At 37.7% G+C, this 25,511-nt stretch overlaps 1 protein-coding gene and 1 long non-coding RNA gene across 4 annotated transcripts in view; both read left to right on the top strand.

Annotated features, from left to right (window-relative positions):
• The window catches only part of LOC135228366 (uncharacterized), a 55,127-nt gene extending 44,890 nt beyond the window's left edge, over positions 1-10,237 (top strand). The window contains exons 5-6 of the long non-coding RNA XR_010318858.1: positions 5,383-5,589; positions 8,667-10,237. This is a non-coding gene — a long non-coding RNA (uncharacterized LOC135228366). The remainder of the gene's footprint in view (positions 1-5,382; positions 5,590-8,666) is intronic.
• SNTB2 (syntrophin beta 2) overlaps positions 1-25,511 on the top strand; it is a 119,138-nt gene that overhangs the window by 45,501 nt on the left and 48,126 nt on the right. For all 3 annotated transcript variants that reach the window (XM_064273854.1, XM_064273853.1, XM_064273852.1), the window contains exon 2: positions 17,782-17,995. In XM_064273854.1, the coding sequence (XP_064129924.1) occupies positions 17,782-17,995 (214 nt within the window). The remainder of the gene's footprint in view (positions 1-17,781; positions 17,996-25,511) is intronic.

Raw genomic sequence — 25,511 nt, 5'->3', positions numbered from 1 at the left:
CTTTTTCTTTGGTTTTGGCAAGTTTGATTATGATATGTCTTGGTGCCTTTCTTTTGGAATCTGCCTTCTATGGGGTTTGATGAGCATCTTGGATAGATATCTTTTCATCTTTCACAATTTATCAGGGATACTTTTTGCCAACTCAATCTTCAACAATTCTCTGTATATTCTGTTATCCGCCGCCCCCCCCCCCCCGCATTCTGATACTCTAATCACTCATAGGTTATTCCTCTTGATAGAGTCCCACGTGATTCTTAGGGTTTATTCATTTTTTTTTAATTCTTTTATCTGATTTTTCGTCAAATAAGTTGGTATCAAGTGCTTTATCTTCAGTCTCACTAATTCTGACTTCCATTGACTCAGTTCTGCTGAGTTTTCTATTGAGTTATCTAATTCCAATATTTGATTGTTAATCTTCTGGATTTTTGTTTGCTGTCTCTCTACGGAGTCTTAAAAAAAAAAAACCAAACCCAGTGCAGCTGAGTCGATTCCGACTCATAGCGACCCTATAGGACAGAATAGAACTGCCCCATAGAGTTTCCAAGGAGCGCTTGGTGGATTCAAACTGCTGACCCTTTGGTTAGCAGCAGTAGCACTTAACCACCACGATACCAGGGTTTCCTATGGAGTCTTGCAGCCTGTTAAATTTGTCATCGTGCTCTTCCATCATCTTCTCAAGTTCCTGTATTGCTTTGTCTGTGTGTTCCTTGGCTTGTTCTGCGTATTGCTGGATCTCCTTGGTCTCTTGAAGAATTCTGTATATTAATCTTTTGTATTCTACCTCCAGTAATTCCAAGAATTTTATCTTCCTCTGGAAGATTTCTTGATTCTTTGTTTTGGGAGCTTGCTGAAGCCATCATGGTCTGCCTCTTTCTGTGATTTGATAATGACTGTTGCCTCTGAGCCATAAGTTATTATATATATTTATTTTATGTTTGTTTACTGTGTCCTAGCTTCTTGTTTTGTTTCATTTTGATATGCCCACATAAGTTGCTCATGTGAGCTAGTTTGATTATTGGTGCCTTTGAAGCTCTAATATCCCATCACCAGGTGGTTAGATCTATTACTAGGTGTATGAGCCCAGGAATCCGCTTACTTTTTTTGTATGGATTCAGCTCAGGTGTCCAGGCAGTCGGTCACCAAGTGTGTGGTGCAGGCTCTCGCCTACAGTCCTAGACGGGCAGGGGTGCTTGGAGTAAGCACAGGTATCTAGCTCCAGTAGGGGGTCATGTGCTGAGCAAGGCAGAGAGCTGATGGCTGCCCCTGAGTGTCTGGGAGGAACGTGTGTCCCTGTTCCCTAGAATGCATAGGTGGGTAGGTTTTGCAGCTGGGTTGTGGGCACCCAATGCTATTGGCTGTAAGGACTGGGAGGCACCACTTATTCTTGGACCCCTGTGGCAGGTGACTAGGTGGCGTTGGTGGAGCCTCCAGTCCTCAAGCCCCTGATGTGGGTAGGTGAAGACCCTGCTTAATGGACCAGAGCAGTGTCAGATGACACAAACTGCCAGGCTACCATATAGCTGATACAGTGAAATTAGGCTTCAGGTATATACCCTGTTGTACTGTGCTAATGAGGGCCTACACTGCTGAAATGGGCCCGCACAGGTCTATGCAGGGGTGAAAGGCATTCAGTGTCCCAGGACCCTTTATGCCTGTGCCTAGACAAAGGAACTGTGCCTGCCCTGAGTTCCTGGCTTAGTGGGGCTGGCAGGTTATTTTTTCCTGTTTGTTGATTTGTTGCCTCTCCAGGGTTGGGAGAATGGCTCAAGGCACGTAACAGGTCCTACTTTGGGCCCAGGGGAAGCAGGAATGGCTGAAGCCAGCCCTGGGATGTGGTGAGAGCGTGGAGGAAGCAGGTAAATGGGGGAGAGGTTCTTCCCAAAGGGGTGTTTTTTTAATCTCTGTGGTAGGTTAGAGACATGTACTTATCTTTTGCTGATTGAGTGCCACTTTTCACTGGTTCTGAAGGCTTGGGTAGACTCTCGTCCACTCTGTCTCACCCCATGTAGAAAACGCTTCATGAACGCCCCTGTTTGCCTCATCACGCATGCCAGCCGATCTGGCCAGCCTATAGAGTGCTGGTTCCTGCTGGGTCAGCTTCTGAACTGTTTAATCCTTCCCCTGTCACTCAGTCTGATTCCTCAACTTTGCCTTCGATGTTCAGGGCTCCTAGATTGTCATAAATAATTGATTCACATGAGTTTGTTTGGTCTTTGTTGTACGAGGAGCCACTCAAAGAGCCTCACTACTCTGCCATCTTGGCTCTGCCTCTGGTTTGGTTTTTTATACAGTCATGCAACTGTCACTATGATCAAGATACATAATATTTTAATCACTCTTGATAGTACCCTCATGCCCCTTTGTAGTCAGTCCCTTTTCCCCACCTCCAGCTTCGGGGAACCGCTGCTCTGATTTCTGTCCCTGTGGTTTTGCCTTTCCCAGAATGTCATATGTATAGAATCACAGAGTATGTAGCCTTTTGATTATGGTTAGAAAGTCAGATCTGAAGAACATTTACAAACATGATATGATAATACTTCTTGTGGGCATTTTATGTTTTTATTTTTTTTAATTAATACAGACATTTTAACTTAAAATGTTAAAAAAAATAAACTTTGCACCAAAACATATTTACTAAAATTTACCCTCAGCTCACTGTATTGCACTTAATGTTTACATGTCTTTCTTCGTTCTGAACTCTGAAGATCAGGTGTATTACATGATTCATCTTTGTAGTTCCATTATCGAGAGCATAAGCTTTTGTAATATAATAAGTACTTGATAAATTATTTTTAAAAGATTTATTGTAGTAAAATATATATACAAAAAAGGAGCCATTTTAATCTTTTCTAAATGTACAATTTGGTGACATTAATTACATTCACCGTGCTGTGCAGCCATCACCTCTATGCATCCAAAAGTTTTTTTCACCCCAAATAGAAACTCAATACCCTATAAGCAATAACTCCTCATTTCCTCTTCCTGCCAGCCCCTGATAATCACTGATAAACTTTATCTCTGTACACTTGTCTATTTTAGATATTTCATGTAAGTGAGATCATACAGTATTTGTCCTTTTGTGTCTAACTTACTTCACTGAGCATGTTTTCAATGTTCATCCATTGTTGTACATGTATCAAAATTACATTTCTCTTTATGGCTGAATAATATTCCATTTTGATAAATGATCTTTTAGTAATGGGTGTATGTTTTTTACAAAAAAAAAATTTCTTTAAAACTTCTCTCATTCCCATGTGGTTGCCACAACAGATATTATTTTCCGTATTTCACTGGGAAGAAGCGAAGTGTCAGAGTCTGATTTTGAAGCTTCTGTACAAGAAATCTGTTATGTCAATGTATCACTGCTAATAGGTGGGGTATCCAGGGCTTGAATTCAAGTCTTGGTTGGTACTCACATTACCCATCTTTCTTAGAAGGCTGTTGAAGTCTGTGGTCACAGAACAGCACACAGCATCCTCAATATTTAAACTTAAATGTTTAGATCTCATTTACCACTGACAAAAGCTTTTTGGGAAACCTCAAAAAAAAATCTTCCCTAGATATTCCAGAAAAACAAACTGTTCTTAAATCATAGTTATTTATGGTATCATTTTTAATTAGTTCTTTTATGTAGCAGATTCTTTGCAGTGTTGTTGTTAGTTGCCATCAAATCGATTCTGACTCCTGGCAACCTCATACGTGCAGAGTAGAACTGCTCCATAGGTTTTCAAGGCTGTGACCTTTCAGAAGCAGATCTCCAGACCTGTCTTTTAAGATCCCTCTGGGTTGGTTCAAACAAGCAACCTTTTGGCTAGTAATGGAGTCTTAATCATTCGCATCTCCCAGAGTTGTCCTTCTTTTTTCTACTTATTTTTTATTCTTTCTGCTTTTTCTTGACGTAGAATATTTTAAAAATCACCTGAAAAATATGTAACATTTCTGTTTTCAATAACAATAAAGTAGTATTTAAAAGGCTATCAGATTTTATGAGATGGCCCCGTTAAGATATAAAATTCTAGGTACAGTATGGTTATGACTGTTAAAGTAACATAGACAGAAAACTAGAAGGAAGACACAAATATTAACTTTGGTTTATTAGTATTATAATGACTATTTTTCTCTTTTCTAGATTCACTATGTTTTGATTTTTTTTTTAGAAATTTTATTTTGAAATAATTTTAGACTTAAAAGTTACAAAAATGGTTCAGAGTTCTTGTATACTCTTCACCAAATTTCCCCTAATATTAACATCTTACATAATCATTATTGAAACTAAGAAATTAATGTTGGTTGTCATGGATTGAATTGTGTCCCCTAAAAGTGTCTATCAATTTGACTGGGCTATGATTTCCAGCATCCTGTGGTTATCCTCTATTGTGTGATTGTAATTTTATGTTTAAAAGGATTAGGGTGGGGTTGTAACACCACCTTTACCCAGGTCACATCCCTGATCCAATGTAAAGGGAGTTTCCCTGGGATGTGGCCTGTACCACCTTTTATCTCTCAAAGATAAAAGGAAAGGGAAGCAAGCAAAGAGTTGGGGACTTCATACCACCAAGAAAGCAGCACTGGGAGTAGATTGTGTCCTTTGAACCTGAGGTTCCTGGGCTAAGATGCTCCCAGACTAAGGGAAGACTGATGACAAGGACCTTCCTCCAGAGCCAACACAGAGAGAAAGCCTTCTCCTGGAGCTGATGCCCTGTTTTTGGACTTGTAGCCTGCTAGACAGTGAGAGAATAAATTTCTCTTTGTTAAAGCCATCCACTTGCAGTATTTCTGTTACAGCAGCACTATATGACTAAGACATTAACTAAGCTACAGTCTTTTTTGGTTTTCACTGGTTTTCCACTAATGTCCTTTCTGTGTTCCAGGAACCACTTCAGGGTCCCACATTGCATTTAGTTGTAATGTCTCCATAGTCTCCTCCATTCTGTGACAGTTCCTTGTCTTTAATAACCTTGACACTTTTGAAGAATATTGCTCAGTGGCTTTGTAAAATGTCCCTCAATTTGGGTTTATTTCCTGCTTTGTCACAAATAGACTGAGGTTATGTATTTTTAGGAAGAATGTCACAGAAACAATGTATCTTCCTCAGTGTATCACATTGGGGACAAGGGGACATGATGTTGATATGTCTTAATACTGGTGATATAAACCTTGATTACTGCTGGATTTCTCTGCATAAGATTACTATTTTTTAATTATTTTGGGAGAGATATGTTAAGACTATGCATATATCCTGTTACTCTTTAAACTTTCCCCCACTAATTTTAGCATTCATCAGTGGATCTTGCCTGCAACAATTATTACTGTAGTGTTCTAATGATGATTTTTTATTTTTCTCATTCCTTCTACATTTATGAATTGGAATTCTTCTTTAAGAAAGAGCTGCTCCGGGATTTGGGGACCATGGCTTCAGGCGACATCTAGGTCAATTGGCATGATAAAATCTATTGAGAAAACATTCTGCATCCCACTTTGGAGAGTGGCATCTGGGGTCTCAAACACTAGCAAGTGGCTACCTAAGATACATCAGTTGGTCTCAACCCACCTGGAGCAAAGGAAAATGAAGAACACCAAAGACACAAGGTAATGAGCCCAAGAGACAGAAAGGGCCACATATATCAGAGATTACATCAGCCTGAGACCAGAAGAACTAGATGGTGCCCGGCTACAACTGATGACTGCCCTGACAGGGATCACAACAGAGAATCCCTGATGGAGCAGGAGAACAGCAGGATGCAGACCTCAAATTCTTATAAAAAGACCAAACTTAATGGTCTGACTGAGACTAGAAAGACCCTGGAGGTCATGGTCCCCAGACCTTCTTTTAGCCCAAGACAGGAACCATTCCCAAAGCCAACTCTTCAGACAGGGATTGGACTGGATTAGAAGATGGAAAATGATACTGGTGAGGAGTGAGCTTTTTAGATCAAGTAGGCACATGAGACTGTGTGGTCAGCTCCTGTCTCCAGGGGAGATGAGAAGGCAGAGGGGGACAGAGCTGGCTGAATGGACATGGGAATACAGGGTGGAGAGAAGGAGTGTGCTGTCATTAGGAGAGCAACTAGGAGTATACAGCAAGATGTATATAAATTTTTGTATGAGAGACTGACTTGATTTGTAAACTTTCACTTAAAGCACAATTAAAATTAAAAAAAAAAGAGCCAGCCCTTCTCCCCCATTTATTTATTCATTTATTTACATCAGTATGGGTTCATGGATATATATTTTGTTCTATGGCTTATAGTTCAATACTATTGTTAATTTATTTTGTTGCTCAAATTGATCCAACTTTTGTTTTTATTGCCTTTTAATTACAATAATTAATAAAACAAATTATCAGTGAATATAGTTATATGATGTCAGTTGAACAATGTATCCTGCTATAGTTTAGCATTCCATAGTTGACGTCTATAACTTCTGACATTTCTCAGTTTACTATAACTGAACCTCTTCATCGTGTCTTTTATAAGAATGAGGAGGGAAGGAACTTGAGCACGTCTTTGTCTTCTCTTCCTGAACTGTTAATTCTGCTGTGTGGTCAGAAAATCCCTAACGACAACAAAAACCTGGCAGTTACTAATAGCAGTTCCTTGTACAAAGAAAAAAATTACGAAGTGTTTAAAGATATGGAAACTTGGATGGCATTCTTTTTCCCAGTGGTGACTCTGACTGGATATTCAGGATGGAGTGGTTGCTGACCTCTTGAACACAGCCATTGTGCTGGGTTAATATGTTTCCGTCTATAGTTTATCACTTGAAGTGCTGAACTAAAACAAACCATCCGGTTTATCCAGCTAGTACAGGACACATCCACTTAGCAACAAAAATACGGATAAAGATTTCCCTTGCACTTAAACTGGTTGAATTTTTGTGTGTGTGTGTATGTGTCTATAGTTGGAAAAATTATTAACTATTTTTTGAAGTATTTTTCAGTTATTTCTGTTTGCTATTGCTACATTAAGTTGTAACCTGTAACATTTTATTTATACCTCTTTTATAACATTTGTCAAGTTTTGCCCTATTGTTATTTCTTCTTTATTAATTCATGTCTTTGGGAACATGTCTTCCTTTTCCTCCTCAACTAAACAACGTGAGGACAAGATCTACATATCAAACATTTTAAGTATCCCATTGTGCTTTGCACATAGGAGCGAGTTCTTTGTTGTGAAAACATTGTTTTTAAGAATGACATGTTTGTTTCATATCACTTATGCTAAGCATAGATAAAAGCCTATACATTGGGTTTGTGAGGTGAGGACTTTCTTTACATATAGAAGAATATTTTAATATATTATTGTCTCCTCACTTTAAGATTACATTTTTTTTCATTTTTTTCCTTAATTTTGTTGTGTTTTAGGTGAAAGTTTACAGCACAAATTAGTTTCTCGTTCAAAAATTTATACACAAATTGTTTTGTGACATTGGTTGCAATCCCTGCAGTGTGTCAGCACCCCGTTCCCTTTGTCTTTACACCCCAGGTTCCTTTTATCTGTTTGTCCAGGTTTTCCTGTCCCTTCCTGTCTTTGCTTTTGGGCAGGTGTTGCCCGTTTGGCCTCGTATTCTTGATTGCACTAAGAAGCACGTTCCTCACATGTGTTATTTGTTTTATAGGCCTGTCTAATCTTTGGCTGAAAGGTGGACTTTGGGAATGGCTTCAGTTCTGAGTTAGCAGGGTGTGCAGGGGCAAGAGTCTCAGGGGTTCCTCCTGTCTCTGTCAGTCCAGTAAATCTGGTCTTTTTTTGTAAATTTGAGTTTTGTTGTACATTTTTCTCCTGCTCTGTCCGAAACCCTCTACTGTGATCCCTTTCAGAGTGGTTGGCGGTGGTAGCTGAGCACCATCTAGTTCGTCTGGTAAGATTACATTTTTATGTCACTACAGGCACAAACTACTCATCCGTAAGCTATGTTTTAAGTTGATAATAGTTACGGAGGAGAATTTTGTTCTAAGGCAAAATTTCTTTTAACAGCAAATTGGAAAACAACTTTAAAAAAGATCACACATACAGAGTTATTATGATAGCATTCAGTATATGGAGAGAGCGACCCTATACTGATGAGTGAGGCATTTTAATCGAAATATATGTAAAAATCCTTAATCTAGAGCAATTAGAAACAATTTTTAACTGGATTGCATTACTAGTGCCGTACATATTTCTGGCAATCACACCAGGACAAGGAAATTAGGACTGCAAAAATGTATCTGTTTGCGACAGAATCTTTTATAATTCATCTAGCCAATATTTACTATGCATCTTCTTCTGTGTGTTAGTGATCCTTGCATGAACCCTTTATTAGTTTACTGCCATATTTTGACCAGTACTTAAAATTTATGTGTGCTACAACATATGCATGTTATTATAGTGATGTCATGTGGAGTTTGATACAACTACCTCTGTAAGGTTAGAAGCAAGTGTAATGTCAAGCAGAGTCATAAAAAGATTGTGTACTAAAAAAATACATGAATTTTGCCCTATGAATGTATAAGAGAATATATTCAGAACTTTAAATAGTCTTACATAAACTGCAACACAGTACTGAAGGGTGACTAAGAACAAAGTGGAAGAACCGTGGATAGATAAATATTGTTAAGACATCCATACACTGTAGAGGTAATGGATTGTAATTATTACTGACTTTAATGTTGTCTTGAGTTTTAATAGGATGCTCTGGGTGGTGCAGTTAAGTGCTCGGCTGGGAACCAAAAGGTTGGCGGTTCAAACCCACCCATAGGTGTCTCGGAAGAAAGTCCTGGTGACCTACTTATGAACGATCACAGATGCTGAAAATCTGTGGAGACGGTTCTCGTCCGACACACGCAGGGTCGCCGCGAGCCAGGACCGGCTCAGCGACAACGACGGTTCTCCTCTGACACACGCAGGGTCGCCGCGAGCCAGGACCGGCTCAGCGACAACGACGGTTCTCGTCCGACACACGCAGGGTCGCCGCGAGCCAGGACCGGCTCAGCGACAACGACGGTTCTCCTCCGACACACGCAGGGTCGCCGCGAGCCAGGACCGGCTCAGCGACAACGACGGTTCTCCTCTGACACACGCAGGGTCGCCACGAGCCAGGACCGGCTCAGCGACAACCGGCTTGGTTTTTTAGTTCGAGTTTTAATCCCTTCCAGAGCATCACTTGTCAAGCGGAAAAGACAGGCAAAACAGAAAACTCATGTACGACAATGATATGAAGAGTGTTAAGGAAATATAAATGAGAAAGGCTGTGTACTACGCTGTCAAAATTTTATTTTTAATTTTTTTACATATGAAAAGGGAGGCAAAACACAATTAGCTTGCTATCTTTCTGGAGATAACTACCATCTCCAGGTATTCTTCAGTGTTGCATAATTATCCCATTCTGTAGATCATGTATGTTCAATGCCTTATGTATTCTAGGCACTGTTAAACAGTTAGCTTTTATTTTCTTGCTGTAATTAATCTTCTCAGTTGCTCAGTACAGTTAGTATTAGGGTTAGTTTTAGAATCTTACGGATTAGAAATTGAGATTGAGGAGTAATATTGTTTGTCCAAAATCACAAACTTATTTTGGAATTCAAATCTGAATCTGTTCAATTTCAGTTCTTAGACTCTGTCTGTGATTCTGTACTCCTTCCAAAGTATATTGTATTACTAGTACACACACACACACACACACACCACTTTGAGGGTGGTATTTTATGTTTTACACATGAAGAAACTCAGATTCACAGACCTAACTCATGTGCTTCAAACCTCCCAACAGGTACATAATAATATCAAGACTCGAACTGGGGTTTATCTGACTTCAGAGTTGGTTGCTCTGCATTTATAATTTAATAAGTTTACAAAAACATCCAACAGTATAAGTACGTTGTAGGATATGAAATATAAATCTAAGGCAGTTCCATGCTGATACCCTATTGTTCCTACACTGTTTATTGAATGGTGACTTCCCCTCATTGTTATATTGTTTCTACTATTAATTATTTCTAGAATTACTTTTCTAATCCATTTTTATTTTTTATTTGGTAGAACATATTTAAAAATTAGTTTTATTATTGTTTATTAAAGAACACATACTTGTTATTAAAAAGCTCAAACATTATAGAAATGTTTAACTTCAAAAATAGAACTCCCGGTAATTGCTCCTGCACATATAACCACTATTAGCAAACTGTTGTATTTTCTTGAACACTTTTTATGAACATACTAATGTATATGATTTTTCTAATAAAAATGAGAATTTGCTTTTATCACTTAGCATTAACTGTTATTTTTTTTTAATTTTTATTGTGCTTTACGTGAAAGTTTACAAATCAAGTCAGTCTCTCATACAAAAACTTATGTATACCTTGCTATATAGTCCTAGTTGCTCTCCTCCTAATGAGACAGCACACTCCTCTCCACCCCATATTCCCATGTTCATTCAGCCAGCTTCTGTCCCTCTCTGCCTTCTCATCTCCCCTGGAGACAGGAGCTGGCCACATAGTCTCATGTGCCTACTTGATCTAAGAAGCTCACTCCTCACCAGTATCATTTTCTATCTTCTAATCCAGTCCAATCCCTGTCTGAAGAGTTGGCTTTGGGAATGGTTCCTGTCTTGGGCTAAAAGAAGGTCTGGGGACCATGACCTCCAGGGTCCTTCTAGTCTCAGTCAGACCATTAAGTCTGGTCTTTTTATGAGAATTTGAGGTCTGCATCCCACTGCTCTCCTGCTCCTTCCAGGGTTCTCTGTTGTGTTCCCTATCAGGGCAGTCATTGGTTGTAGCTAGGCACCATCTAGTTCTTCTGGTCTCAGGCTGATGTAATCTCTGGTTTATGTGGCCGCTTTTTGTCTCTTGGGCTCATAATTACCTTGTGTCTTTGGTGTTCTTCATTTTCCTTTGCTCCAGGTGGGTTGAGACTAATTTATGCATCTTAGATGGCTGCTTGCTAGCATTCAAGACCCCAGACGCCGCTCTCCAAAGTAGGATGCAGAATGTTTTCTTAATAGATTTTATCATGCCAGTTGACCTAGATATCGCCTGAAACCATGGTCCCCAAACTCCCACCCCTGCTACTCTGGACTTTGAAGCATTTGGTTTATTTGGGAAACTTCTTTGCTTTTGGTTTAGTCCAGAATAACTGTTACTCTTAATTTTATAGTACATAAGTCATTTTATGATGTACTTTAAAATCTAGCAGGGCTTATTTTTCAAAAAAACTAGCTTCTATTTTTATATTTCAGTAGAAGACTAACAGGTAATATAAATTATTTCTAACCTACCTGTTTGTTGTGCAAACTGCCTGTCTTATTCTTCTGCTACTGAAAATGAAATTAAATAAAGTCTTACTTTTTTTTTTTTTAATCCTATACATACATGGTCAAGACTTTTCTACTGTTGTGGACAGTCTTCTTATCTGCTTTGCATTCTTTAAAGTAATCAGAAGGATATGAAACAGGTTGGAACATTGTTTCACATAAAACATTACTTCTTTCTAGGGGAGGGTGAAGCACTAAAACTGACTTACAAAAACAGAGTTATGGTATACAAAATACAATAAATCTCAACACGAAAAGAAAAAGGAAAATATCTAAATTGAGTTGTTCATATGCAGTGTGTCCCAGTTTTTGGTTAATTATATAAAAGATTTTAAACAAACATAGTTACTATATGGAAGTTTCCACAGGGAAATTTGCTGTTAGCTGTCTTCCTTACAGAAACCCTGGTACCTATGGCTGCTAACCAAAAGTTGGCAGTTTGAATCCACCAGGTGCTCCTTGGAAACTCTATAGGGCAGTTCTACTCTGTCCTGTAGGGTCGCTATGAGTCCAAATCGACTTGATGGCAAAGGGTTTTCTTTTTTATTTTTTTTTAATCTTCCTAATAAAAACATCTTAAAATGCAAACCCAAGACGTTTAAATTTTTTTTTCCATAAAAAAATTGAAAAGCTTGCATATTCTATTGAAGTTTAAGGAAAATTTCCAAAGAAAAAACACTTTTTAAATTCATTTAAGAAATATTTACATATGACCCACGAATACCGTAAGATTAGTAATTAAAGAAGGAAGACCAAAGCCCCAAATTATATCAGCCTAGCTTAGTGTTCTATGTTTGTATATATAAAAGCATGAAAGCTAATACTTTTGTATAAAAGTAATAGATATCCATGTTAAAATTTGATTGAGACCTAAAAAAAATTTTTTTTTTGCCAGTTTGCATAAATACATTATAAAAGGCCATAATTTAAAAATTCTGCAATTTTAATTGCTGGGGACAAATTCCAGAGGTATCCTATTTCTGGTTTATTTGGACTTCTTCCACTATAGCTCAGAGGCTTAAAAGGAAACTTTAAGTTCTACTGTCACCCTGGTTGTAATTCGAGATCCTCAGAAAGGATATTTCTCCTGCTTTTATTGGCTTGGACAGGGTTTGGATTGAAATGGAGAAGGAAAGATGAGTAATGAACTGAATTGAAAATCCTAAGGCCAACAACATAAACCACACTTATTTTTTAAAATCAGAAAACATTGAAATCCCATCTTACAGGCATATGTGCTACTTCTGACTGCGTCAACTCTTGAGGAAAAAAAAAGTATAAAGAGGCATGGATTTCCTGCTTTCAAGGGGAAGAAAATAATAACATCCTGCATTTGTTGTGGCAGAGAATCAAGATGGGGGGAGGTGGGGAGCTGGAGAATCCGTGCCATTTTTCTCCTGTTGAGATAGCAGAATTTGTTTTTAATGAGATTACTTCATGCTCCCAACTGGTCTCTCTGCTTTTGCACTTGCCCCCTCCACTCTATTTTCAACACAGCAACCAGAATGATGCTGTTAAAATACAAGTCAGGTCATGTACTCACTCCTCTGCTTAAAGCCTCCCAGTGGCTTTCCATTTCAGGAAAAAAGCCAAAGTCCTTAAGGTGACCTATAAGGCCCTACACAATCTGGCCCCCCATTACCTCTGGACCCTATTTTCTACTCTCTCCCCCTCACTCACCCTACTCCAGTCACACTGGCTTTTCTTACTGTTTTAACATTGTGTTCTCTGTGTGGAGTGCTTCTCCCATATATACACATGGCTAACCACCCCCTCCACCCCGCCCCGCCGCCACTTCACGTGTCACTTCCTTTAAGGCCTTTGTTCAGATGTCTTCTTAATGAGGCTTGCTCTAAACCCAGAAAACCCATTGCCATTGAGTCAATTTCGACTCACAGCGACCCTATAGAGCAGAGTAGAACTGCCACATAGAGTTTCCAAGGAGCACCTGGTGGATTCAAACTGCCAGCCTTTTGGTCAGCAGCTGTAGTACTTAACCATTAGGCCACCAGGGTTTCCGGGCTTACTCTAGGCACCTTATATAATGTTGCAAACTGACCCCTCTTGCAGCACTCCTGATTCCCCTTTCACTTACTGTTTTTCTTTTTCCATTCATTACACTTATCGTCTTCTAACATACCATATAATTATTTTAAAATATTTTTCAAATAATCATACAGTAAAATTGACTTTTTCACCCCTTATGGTATACGGTTCTGTGAATTTCAACACATATAAATTCTTGTAACCGGCACCATAATCAAGATACAAAACAATTCCTTCACTCCAAAAAACTCTGTTGTGCTATCCCTTTATAATCACACTTTCCCCCACCCCTAGCCCCTGGCAACCACTGATCTGTTCTTTATAGTTCTGTCTTTTGAAGAGTGCCATATAAATGGAATCATGCAGTATGTAACCTTTTGAGACTGGTTTCTTTCGTTTAGCATATGCCTTTGAGATTCATCCAAGTTGCTGGGTGTTATCAATAGTTCACTCCTTTTTGTTACTGAGTAGTATTCTATTGTGTGCATGTACCAAAATTTGTTTATTCATTCACCCATTGAAGGACATTTGGGTTGTTTCCAGGCTTTGGCAATTTTGAGTAGAGCTGCTGAAAACATTCATATACAGACTTTTGCGTGAACACAGGTTTTCATTTTTCTAGAATATAATTAGGAGCCCTGGTGATACAACGCTTAAGCACTCAGCTGCTAACCAAAAAGTCAGTGGTTTGAACCCACCAGCAGCTCTGCACTTGGTGGTCTGCTCTGGTAAAGACTGCAGCCTAGGAAACCCTGTGGGACAGTTCATCTTTGTCCTGTAGTATCACTATGAGTTGGAATTGACTCCCTGGCACACAACAAAAGAATATAATTTACTTATTAATTACATTTCTTGATTTTTGTGTGTCTTATTCACTGATGTCTTATTCTAAGTGCCTAAAACAGTTCCTGGGAGCTCAATAAATTAGTGAAAGTGCAATGTTACTTTAAAATGAAGACACATAGTGAAACCAGGGTCATTCTAAACACATTTAAGTGTCACATCACCAAATCCTACTCTGTACAACCTACTCAAACCCCAAATGGCCAGGAGACTTGAGCTAAAAAGATGCCTGCAAGTTAAGAATGTAAAAGGCTTTTTTACTGAAAGTAAAGCATTTCCTCCCTAATGTGTTTGATGATCATCTGTCAGAGTCCTGATTTGGGAGAGGAGCTTGGGATAAGGTTGAGGAGAAACCTCCCGGGAGAATACTTTAACAGTGATGTCACCATAACTCGTTTGTAAGCAAAATGCCAAATCAGATCTACTACTCTAAGGATAACCCAAAACCATACTAGCTTGCGTAAAGCAGGGGGATAATGACATCATTCTTCCCACATTGACCAATTTAATTTCATTTAAATTCATAGCAAAGGTCACTAGCTGAGGTAAGAAAAAAATAAGAGTTAGAAATAAAGAGGAAAATAATGATTAAACTGAGAGATTGATGTTTATAAGGGTGATGAGTTTACCCATATGTGTGTGCTTATAGCTATAGGCTTTTCTGCATTGTGAAGTACCTTTTGGATAAGCTTTTTAAAGCCTCATAAATAGCATTCAGTGTAAAATCAGATGCAGCCTAATGCTCCAAACCAAAATAGCAGTATACTTTGTTAAGATACATGGACTTCATATTAACCTTACTCATTAGCTCGTGGAAGTCAGTAAGAACTAGTCAGATCTTGGAACCTGACCAGTGCGCTATAATTTTTGAAGGTTCAACAAGATTTCATTTTAAGGTAGTTCCATGCTTAAAACTTGAGCAAGTTTTTTTTTTTAATTGTGCGTTAAGTGAAAGTTTACAAATCAAGTCAGTCTCTTATAAAAATTTATATACATGTTTTTTAATTTATTTTATTTTTATTGTTTAGGTGAAAATTTACAGCTCAAGTTAATTTCTCATACAAAAATTTATACACATATTGTTACATGACCCTAGTTGCAATCCCTTTAATGTGACAGCATGCTCCCCCTTTCCACCCCCAGGTTTCCCACATCCACTCAACCAGCTCCTATCCCTTTCTGTCTTCCCATCCTGCCTCCGGACAGGAGCTGCCCACTCAGACTTGTATATCTACTTGAATTAAGAAGCACAGTCTTCACAAGTATTATTTTATGTTTTATAGTCCAGTCTAATCTTTGTCTGAAGAGTTGGCTTTGGGAATGATTTTAGTTCTGGGTTAACCCAGAGTCCAGGGGCTGTGTTACCTGGGGTTCTTCTAGTCTCAGTCAGATCGTTAAGTCTGGTCTTTTTATGTGAATTTGAGTGCTGCACCACAGTTTTCTCCAGCTCCGTCAGGGACTCTCTGTTGTGTTCCCTGTCAGGGCGGTCTTGGTGGTAGCCAGGCACCATCTAGTTCTTCTGGTCTCAGGCTGATAGAGTCTCTGGGTTATGTGACCCTTTTGTCTCTTGGGCTAATATTTTCCTTGTGTCTTTGGTGTTCTTCGTTCTTGAACAAGGTTTAGTATAAGTTTTTTTTTTCCATTCAAAAAAATTTTTTTTGTTTAAATGATATAGACTCATAACATTTTTAAATATACAAAATTTTATTTAAAAAATCAAAGGCAATCCCACCACTTATAAATAAGCACTATTGATAGTTTGATGAACATTCTTTTAGACGTCTTTCCAGCGATATGTGTAATGCATGTACATGTTTTTGTTATTCTAAAGGGAGAAGGGGCTATAGTGATGCTTTTGGGATCAGGTGAAACCTATTTTCAATTAGAGTGATCAGTGCATGGAAGAAAGGAAATTTCAACGTATAAACACCTAAAATGCTTTACAAATATCAGTGTTTAAATATTTTGAGGATTATCTTTACTGGGAAAAATGAAATAATTCTGAAATATATCATGAGTTCTGAGTTGGTCTGAATGTCCTGTGGGAATGTAAAGGCTCTACTTATCCAGAGTCAGCCAGGTGTCCAAGTTTAAGGCCCTATAGGAGATCCAAGTGGGGAGATCTTAGTATATGACTAAAACAGAAGACTGTTAACTTTCCACACTCCCCAAGTCTCAGGTAAATCAGAAACATTTCTAGTCACAATTCTCCAGCCATCTCGGAGGTCTTGATCTAATTAGATGGGGGTATGGACTTGGAAGGAAGCTGAGGAGAAAAGTAATCAATTCAGGTGAAATTCATTGTTCTTTTAATAATGCCGCCTTATAGGCTGCACATGTCTGTTTTTATTTTAATATGTGTGTGGTATCAATTCAATGATGCTACTGTAGGACTGAATGAACTTCTGAGTAGATCATTAAGAGGCCTTTTCTAATCTATATAATTCTCAATAGCAGTCCTTTAAAATGTCTTTAATTTCCCCCAGTTGGTAGCCCAATAGGTGGTATGATGCCTTAAATGTTCCAAAAGCATGTCTCTGCCATTGGCAATGACTGGAAACTGTAGGAATTTCTGCCAAAGTTCTTGTGATCTAATCCTCTCTTGAAAACACAAAGCTAAGGCATGTATTGAAATGCCTGAGTCAGCAGCTCAAGGGACATACTGACTGCATCTTGTTCATTTTTCTAAGATGAAAAAACTCTCTTTGGTGACCTGAGGCAGCTTGCTTTCACTCACTCCACCCAGAAGTACACATGTTATAACTATGCGTAGAAAACCCATACACACAACCACACACAAACTATATCCAGATGCTGGCATTAGCATTTATTATATTTTGGATATCATGCTTAATTTCAGTAGATCTTGTTTAATAACTTATAATAGCTTCACCTCTTCTACTGATTATTGCTAAAAAAAAATTTCAACAAAATATTTTCAAGACTGTTGTTAGCTATGTTTTAAGAAATATATTCTGATTTTTTTCTTTTAGGTATAGTAATCTATAGGTTAGTAAAAGTTTCATAGGCTTGTAAAGCATCTAGTGCTGTAGATTATTATCAGCTATTATTTGATAATGATTGTATCTTTTTAGTTTTTTAGTTCTTGTGATGCTACCTACCACATTAGAATTTGAGACAGATGTAAAATCCTGATGTAAATTTCTTTTTTCATTTTTTAAAAATAAGCTACTCTGATATTTGATAACCAGGTGTATTAGTTTCCTATGGCTGCCATAACAAATTACCACAAACTTCATGGCTTTAAAAAACACAAATGTATCATGGTTCTGAAGGTCAGACTCTGATGTGGGTCTCACTGGGCTAAAACCAAGGTGGGGCAGTGCTGTACTCCTCTGATGTAACATTTCTTGATGTTAGCAGAGGTAATAATGACTGCTTCATCTGCATTCAACTGTTTATTTACATTTTTAATGCTATATAAGATAAAAATACTTTCAATTTATCTAGTGTTTGAAATAAGAGTGCCATACCTTGAATGACAAAAGTTGCCAGTAATGACTGGGTGTTTTAAACGAGTGCTGAAATTGAACTTGAAAAGGCAAAAATACTAACCTTTTTCTTTGCCTTGATTTTTGTTCATAGTCAAGTTCATCCGGGAAGTGACACCATATATCAAGAAACCATCATTAGTATCTGATCTGCCATGGGAAGGCGCTGCTCCCCAGTCACCAAACTTTAGTGGCAGTGAGGACTCTGGTTCTCCAAAACACCAGAACAGCACCAAGGACAGGAAAGTCATTCCTCTCAAAATGTGCTTTGCTGCTAGAAACCTAAGCATGCCAGATCTGGAAAACAGGTGAGCTGTACCTAAGGAGAACATTGTACTTACAGCTTTGAAACTTTAAGGACATGTTGCAATATTATATGACTCTTTTGACGAAATTATGTTAGGAAAACATCGGTCTAAAAGGAAAGAGTCATTTTTGCAGTTCCATATTTAAATACACACATACATACATATACATACATACATGCCTGTGGATAGAAATTTTGGAACGGGCACATAAGAATCTATTAACAGTGGCTACCCCTGGGTAATAAAATGGGATTAGAGGATAGGATGAATAAAAGGGCTTCTACTGTGAATTTTGTACCTTTCTGTTGTTGTTGTTAGGTGTCACTGAGTCGGTTTTGACTCACAGTGACCCTGTATACAACAGAAACCCTGCCTGGTCTTGCACCATCCTCACAGGCATTGCTATATTTGAGCCTATTGTTGCAACCACAGTGCCAATTCATCTCTTTGAGGGTCTTCCTTTCCTTTTCACAATCCTCTACCTTACTAAGCATGATGTTCTTCTCCAGGGACTGATCCCTCCTAAGAATGTGTTCAAAGTATGTGAGACAAAGGCTCTCCATCCTCCCTTCTAAGGAGCATTCTGGTGGTACTTCTTTCAAGACGGATTTGTTCATTTTGGTATATTTAGTCTGTGGTATATTTAGTATTCTTCACCAACAATATAATTCAAACACATCAATTCTTCTTGGGTTCTCCTTATTCATTGTCCAGCCTTCACATGCATATTAGGTGATCACCTAATATGAAAATACCATGGCTTCGGTCAGGTGCACCTTAGTCCTCAAAGTGACATCTTTGCTTTTTAACACTTTTCTGTACTCTAAACAACTTTTTATACTGGTGTTTTTTTGTTTTTTACTATGAACATGTATTATTACTTTATAATTGAATAAAAACTTGATAAAAAAATTTTTTAAATATCTCCTTAGATGGAAGTTTCTTATACTATGAATAGCATAAAGAGTCAAAGATCTTCATTTTAGATCTGACAGAATCACCTAGCAATGTGACCCTGGCAAGTTAGCTTCTCTTGACCTCAGTTTCCACACTTCCAAAATGAGGGAGTAGAGTGGATAATTTCTAATGCCCTTCCTAGTTCTATAACCATTTGTGTTCTATGACTTTGTCTTCAGTAACTCCATGAACTGGTACTAGTAGGCCTATTGTTAGTTGGAGATTAGAGAGAAAAAAAGATTTAAAAAACTTGTCTAAAGACTAGGTTAAGAATAAAAGAAAAAAAATTTTTTTTTTTTTTTACCTTTTATAATGTGCTTGCACTCTTGAGGCCTCCTCTGATTTTAATGCACAGCCAGGTAACTAATCAGGGTGGGATGGAACACAGAAGAAAGCCAGAAGATGAGTGAATTTCTTGGGCATTTAAGGCCATAAGGACATTTTAGCTCCTCCTTTTTTTTTCTGTAGTAAATGTGTGGTATGCTTCAGATTAGATGAGATAATACATACGAAACCCTTCCTGCTGAACCAAGCATATACTAGGTTCTTGAGAAATAGTCACTTAAAAAAGTCTTAACTGACAACTATGTATGTACATTTTATGAAATTATATTCTGATATATTCATATTGTTTTTGTTTGCTTTTTTAAAAGTTTGAGACATTGTAGAAATTACTTCGTGTTACTTATAGACTTATTTCCGAAAAGTTCTATGCGCGTTAAACCAAACAACCAACCAGTTGCTGTCCAGTTGATTCATTCTGACTCACGGTGGCCCCATGAGTGTGAGTTGAATCATATCTAAATGCAACATATAGCTTGATATTTAAAGAAATTCTGTATTTATTCTTTCCTAAAGTGAGCATTTAATTTGTAAAGCAAGTAGTCACTTCTGGCTCTTAAATATAGATTTAAAACTTTTTCTTCAAATTGGATATATTTATATAGAGCCTTTGGTCTGTTATGGAAACCCTGGTAGCGTAGTAATTAAGAGCTACGGCTACTAACCAGAAGGTCGGCGGTGCAAATCCACCAGGTGCTCCTTGGAAACCATATGGGGCAGCTCTACTATGTCCTATAGGGTTGCTATGAGTCGGATCGACTCAGTGGCAATAGGTTTGGTTCTATGGGGTTTTTTTTTTTGGTCTTTTATGAGTCAGAATCCACTTTACGGCAGTGAGTTTGGTTTTTTGTTTGCTTGTTTGTTTTGGTTTGTTAAACAACAGACTTAAAAAAAAAAAAAAAGTTAGGCAGTAGGGGCCATAGAAGGAAATGAGAACAAGGAAACAGGATGGAGAGATAATGTGATAAAGAAGAACAAATAGCAACTAAATTTGTCAACTGGCTGTCAGGCTGAGGACTAGCTCCCTTCATTATAAAGTCATTTCGGAGACTAGATCCCTCTAATGCTGCTGATGTAGGTGGGTATTGGAAAAAGGGCAAAATATTGAAAGTCTTCTATAGAACCCTGGGATTGTAGGAAGTGGAGAGATGAGGAAGGAGGAAGGTGACATGACTTGGCTGTTTTGCCTAAAGTTGTGCTGTTTTACCATCTAGAATAAGATGTCTTTTAGAGCCAGTAAACTTGGCCTTTGTTAAAACTTGAGGACAGTATCTTCTTTGGCATATTTAAATGCTAAAGACATCTGGTAGATGGTCAGGTTTGAAATAAGTCTATAGAACCAATGGAGAAGACAGTTTGGGCTGCAAGAGTTATATCTCACCTTACTTTTCTGTAACGTGGTCAGTCTACTTGACCACAGTATATTATATGTCAAGGAAAGATCTTAGACTATCCAGGCTAGTGCATGGATTCTCAGTCTTAATGCTACAAAGAAATTCGTTTCTAATTTTAGTTGAAATACTAAAATTTCAAATTGATTTGCTTTTTGTAAAATGTAAATTGGAAGAGAGTCAAGGTTATTCCTATGATGATATCACTTTACTTGCATTCCAGTATGCTTTCTAGAGAAAAAGAAAAACCGTAGAATTACAGGTAGCTGGCAGGAATTATGCATAACTTAGATTATACCCACGGGAATATACATCTGTCCTTTGTGTCTTGGCAGAAAAAAGGTTCAGAACCAGTGTCTAATAGAACCTTGGTTATGAGAATAAACAGAAGTTAGGAAGATGGGCTTTGTAACTTTGACCCAGCTATTTGTTTTCTATAAGCCTCAATTTCCTTCTATATAAAATAAAGGTTATATGAGGAGTAAATGAGAAAATGATTTTAAAATTGGCATAGTAAACTCTCAATATATTATGATTATAGGTGCTGTTAGTGGCCTTGTGATCTTAATTAAATCCCTTAATTTCTCTGTCCTGTTATCTCTGTAAAGTGGACATAGTAATGCCCACCCAACTATACTATTTAGAACTATTTCAAAGATAAATAAAATGCCCGTAAAATCACTTGGAGCTCTTTGATCCTTACATTTATCTCAGCTCTGTCAAGGAAATGTCATCGCAGGCAACACAACTGCAACATATAAAACCATGGAGAAAAACAGTTCAAATAGGAACCACAAAAATAATTTTCATCAGGACACCTGTCACCAAGGCATTTGTCAAATTGTAATTTTGTATAACTGACCATATTCCTACTTGAAAATCTTGATCATCTTCCACATAATCTCTGTGAAACTCTGAGCAAGAAATAGGCTTAGATGTTCCCTAATTCTGGAAAATACTCAGGAATCTGGTTTTTAAAGCACTGGGTAGACACATGAATTTCCCATCATTCTTCATTTTTTTCCCTAATATTTTATTATGAAAATTTTCAAATGTATAGCAAAGTCAGAAGAATTTTATAGTCAGCATCCTTTTACCCACCACTTAGATTCTACCGTTAACATTTTAATATACTGGCTTTATCAAAGATCAGTCCATCTATCCGTCCATCCATCCATCTTAATTATTTTTGATGCATTTCAAAGTGAATTGAAACATCCATACACTTCTCTTTGAATACTTAAGCATATATATAAATAACTGAATTCAATATTTCTTTAGATTTTTTTCTTTTGAGGTGATATTTACATGCAATAAAATTTACAAATCCTAAGTTTTAACAAATGCTTACAATTGTGTAACTCAAGCCTTTCAAGTTACAGAACACAACCATCACCCCACTGTGATTCAGCCTCCATTTTAATGTAGAAGCTTCACTTTCTAATCCAAACCTTATTGACAGAAGAGGGAGATGTCCTTTTTTTATGTTTTACCTCTTTGATTTGGTTCCATTATCTAGAGCTGGGAAAAAGCACTGACCATCAGAATTAGTAGGAAGGGGGAGGGCAACATTTACTCTTTTCCCCAACCTTGAGTTTTCAAAACCTCACTAGATGCTTCTGATAGTTATAAGCATTTCATTCAGGAAAGCCAAAGCTAAAAAAATAAGGATGAGGTCCAGGGAGAGAACATGAGTCTATTCCTTAGCAGACAGCATTGAGGGCAGTGAGAACAGGATGTTCTTAAGCACAGATTTTTGGAAATGTAAATCTATTTCCTTTAGGCTGGGTCATGATGTCTCAGTCATCTTCACCATGGCTATTTTCCACGTAAAAGTAAATTTTGGCTTTATGGCAAATAAAACTGTATGATTATTATTTAATCAGTCACATGTCAAAACTTTACTGAACAGAAAAAAATTAAGTAGGCTAGGCTTAGAAAATCCTATGCTTTTGTGTACCTAACCATTGATATGATTAATCTAATCAAAATGTGATTGCATTTCTCAGGAACACATTGGTGGTTTGACTAGAGGCCAAAACTCTTCACATTGTACAATATTTCCTCTTCTCTTCCAGTGGGCTCAAACAATTCCTAGCAGGCTGCCTCTATATTTTTATTAACAGTTTTCATTTGAATTTTTCTTTCAAAACAGATGTAAAAACAGAAGTAGACTTTAGGAATTACTTTGTACCCTTTACTGGTTTTAGGGGCTTCTTCAAAGGCAGCCTTCTGGATTCTAGAATCATTAATCCTGTTCTGGAGTTTCGTTTCTGTTTCTCCTAATTAAATTTTCTATCTCATAATCCCTTTGCAAGAAACACTACAAAATTTTTCTTTTCGTGGGAAATCAGTGATCCTGTCCCAGAAACTAACTTACTGCTTATTTTCATCTTTTTCTATCCCTGTGATCCCAGTATGTACTCCTGTTTAGTTTTTCATTTTATCACAGACTTATATTTCATTCTTCCAATTATTAACAACTAAGATCGCTGACACCAGGATTGTCAGGATTTAGACTGTGTTGAAGGAGACACACCTGAGAGACTGTCCTAGGAACTGTATGAAGCGTAAAGGCTTTTTCAGAAGGTGAACATTTTGTGCCTAGAGAAGGATGAGCTGATTGCTATCTTCCAGGCAAAGTAGGTCAGTGGGAGGAGTGAAGGAAATTTCTTGTTAGGGTTTTGCAACTAAACTTTTAGCATGTGTTTAAAAGATGTTAAGCTGGATACAGTGTCAAAGAAACCAGGTGGAAATAAATAGCTCCTGTAGCAAATGATGAGCCTGATGACTTAGGGCCTGAACTGAGGACAGCACTGCCTCTCCCACCCAGTTTGGTGGGATGAGGGTAGAACTTTTGCTGGGATGAAGTTGCTGGGCGCTGGGAATGCGGAATGCTGAAACCAGCCTCTGCATTTTAACTGTGTGGTTTATTCCCACTTATAAGAGGTAGCTGATGCCACCAGTCCCCAAGCCTCTTAGAGATCCTGCGGCTTACTTTGGCTGGGATTTGGCTCTCCCCACCGTTGGCTTGGGAGTCAGTTCTTTTAGGTCAGCTAACTCATTTGCCATTCCTCTGTTTTTCAGCTCCCAAAATTTTGTTGCAGTTGTTCTTCTGTTCTCTCTGAACTTGTAGGTTAATGCTCTTTAAAATCCCCATTAACTGTTGTTTTTAGTGGGGTTTCAGGAAGAAATAAGAGTAGATGTATGCACTCAGTTGCCATCTTATCCAGAAAGTTCTAGAAATGCTTTCTCTTTTTAAGACTAGTATAAGTAATAAAAAGTATGTAAAATAACTTGCTTTTGGTTAGCATTTATGTTGCCTGATCTAGCATTACATTTCACAGATAACTACTTATCATTAAGTTCACTCTGAAGCTTAGCTACTTTAATGACTATTTGAGCAATTTCTCTGAATAATATAGTTATTAACTTATCAAAAGGATTCTAACAGAGATAGCTCTACCTTTTCATGCAGTGTTTTATTGTTATATGGTATAATGACTACTTTAAATCTTCCTATAATGACTGTGTAACTCATCTTAATTCTAGAGAATATAATCAAATTTTTAGCCAACAAATATTTATATGAAGGATTATAGCAGCAATAACTGAAATAGTGAAAAATGACATACAAAAGAATAAATATTATAAAATAAAATAGAGGACTAAATAAAGATCAGCATACTGCCTTGAGCATTATGCTCTTTTAAGAACTATCTATATGGGATCAAATTAATAACAGCAACTGAAAAGATTAGATAGGAACCTTAGGGGGCAGTGAATTTATGTTACTGGGGAGAACAACTCAGAAAAGGAGGGTGAGAATGGTTGCACAACACAAAGAAAGTAATCTGTGTCACTAAGTGGTATATGTAGAAAGTGTTGAATTGGTGTCTTTTGCTGTGTATATTCTCAACAGCAACCACAAAATAAATAATATTTAAAAAAAAAAAAAACACTTCTCCTGCCTGGAGGGGAGATAAGAGGGTAGAGGGGGTTAGAAGCTGGTGAAATAGACACGAAAAGAGAGAGTGGAGGGAGGGAGTGAGTGGGCTGTCTCATTACGGGGAGAGCAACTGGGTGTATGTAGCAAGGTGTGTGTAAGTTTTTGTGTGAGAGACTGACTTGATTTGTAAACTTTCACTTAAAGCACAATAAAAACTAAAAAAAACCACTGAGACAGTTGAGGGCTGCAGTTGATATGACTCTAGTCGTCATTCAGAAGCCCAGTTTCACAGCCTTGTATGCATTTAACAACCCCTTTATTATTGAATGGCTTTATGAGTGATGTTTGAATTTATAAATGTTTTAAGTATTTTAAAAAAAAAGCATATGTTTTTGGAAAGAGCAACCAGAAAAGAAAAAGTTAAAAGCAAAACAAAACTCGTTGCCTTTGAGTCAATTCCGACTCATAGTGACCCTATTGGACAGAGTAGAACTGCCCTATAGGGTTTCCAAGGAGTGCCTGGTGGATTCAGACTGCCAAACACTTAACCACTACATCACCAGGGTTTCCAAATAAGTAAAGGTCAATACAAATATTAAGTTATTTGTCAGGAAGCTCTTTTTACCTTTCTCTGGGCTTTTAGGATGAGGGAGCTCCTCTCTAAGAATCTGTGCCCTACTGATGATATCTGTGTAGTCATATCCCTCTCAGGTATAATTTCAAATCCCCCTAGGCCATTTCTCTCTCTGTTGTAATCTATCTCACACTCCACTATAAAATTATTTTTTTAATTCATTGTTTTTGATCATGTTGCTCCTTTGTTCAGAAATCAGCGAATTCATGTTGCTTACCGGTTCATATCAAGACTTAACCTGGC

This window comes from Loxodonta africana, chromosome 21 (genome assembly GCF_030014295.1).
Source record: "Loxodonta africana isolate mLoxAfr1 chromosome 21, mLoxAfr1.hap2, whole genome shotgun sequence".
NCBI classification, from domain to species: Eukaryota; Metazoa; Chordata; class Mammalia; order Proboscidea; family Elephantidae; genus Loxodonta; species Loxodonta africana.
The sequence above is the reverse complement of the archived record's forward strand: the minus strand, read 5'-3'. Positions and strand labels throughout refer to the sequence as shown.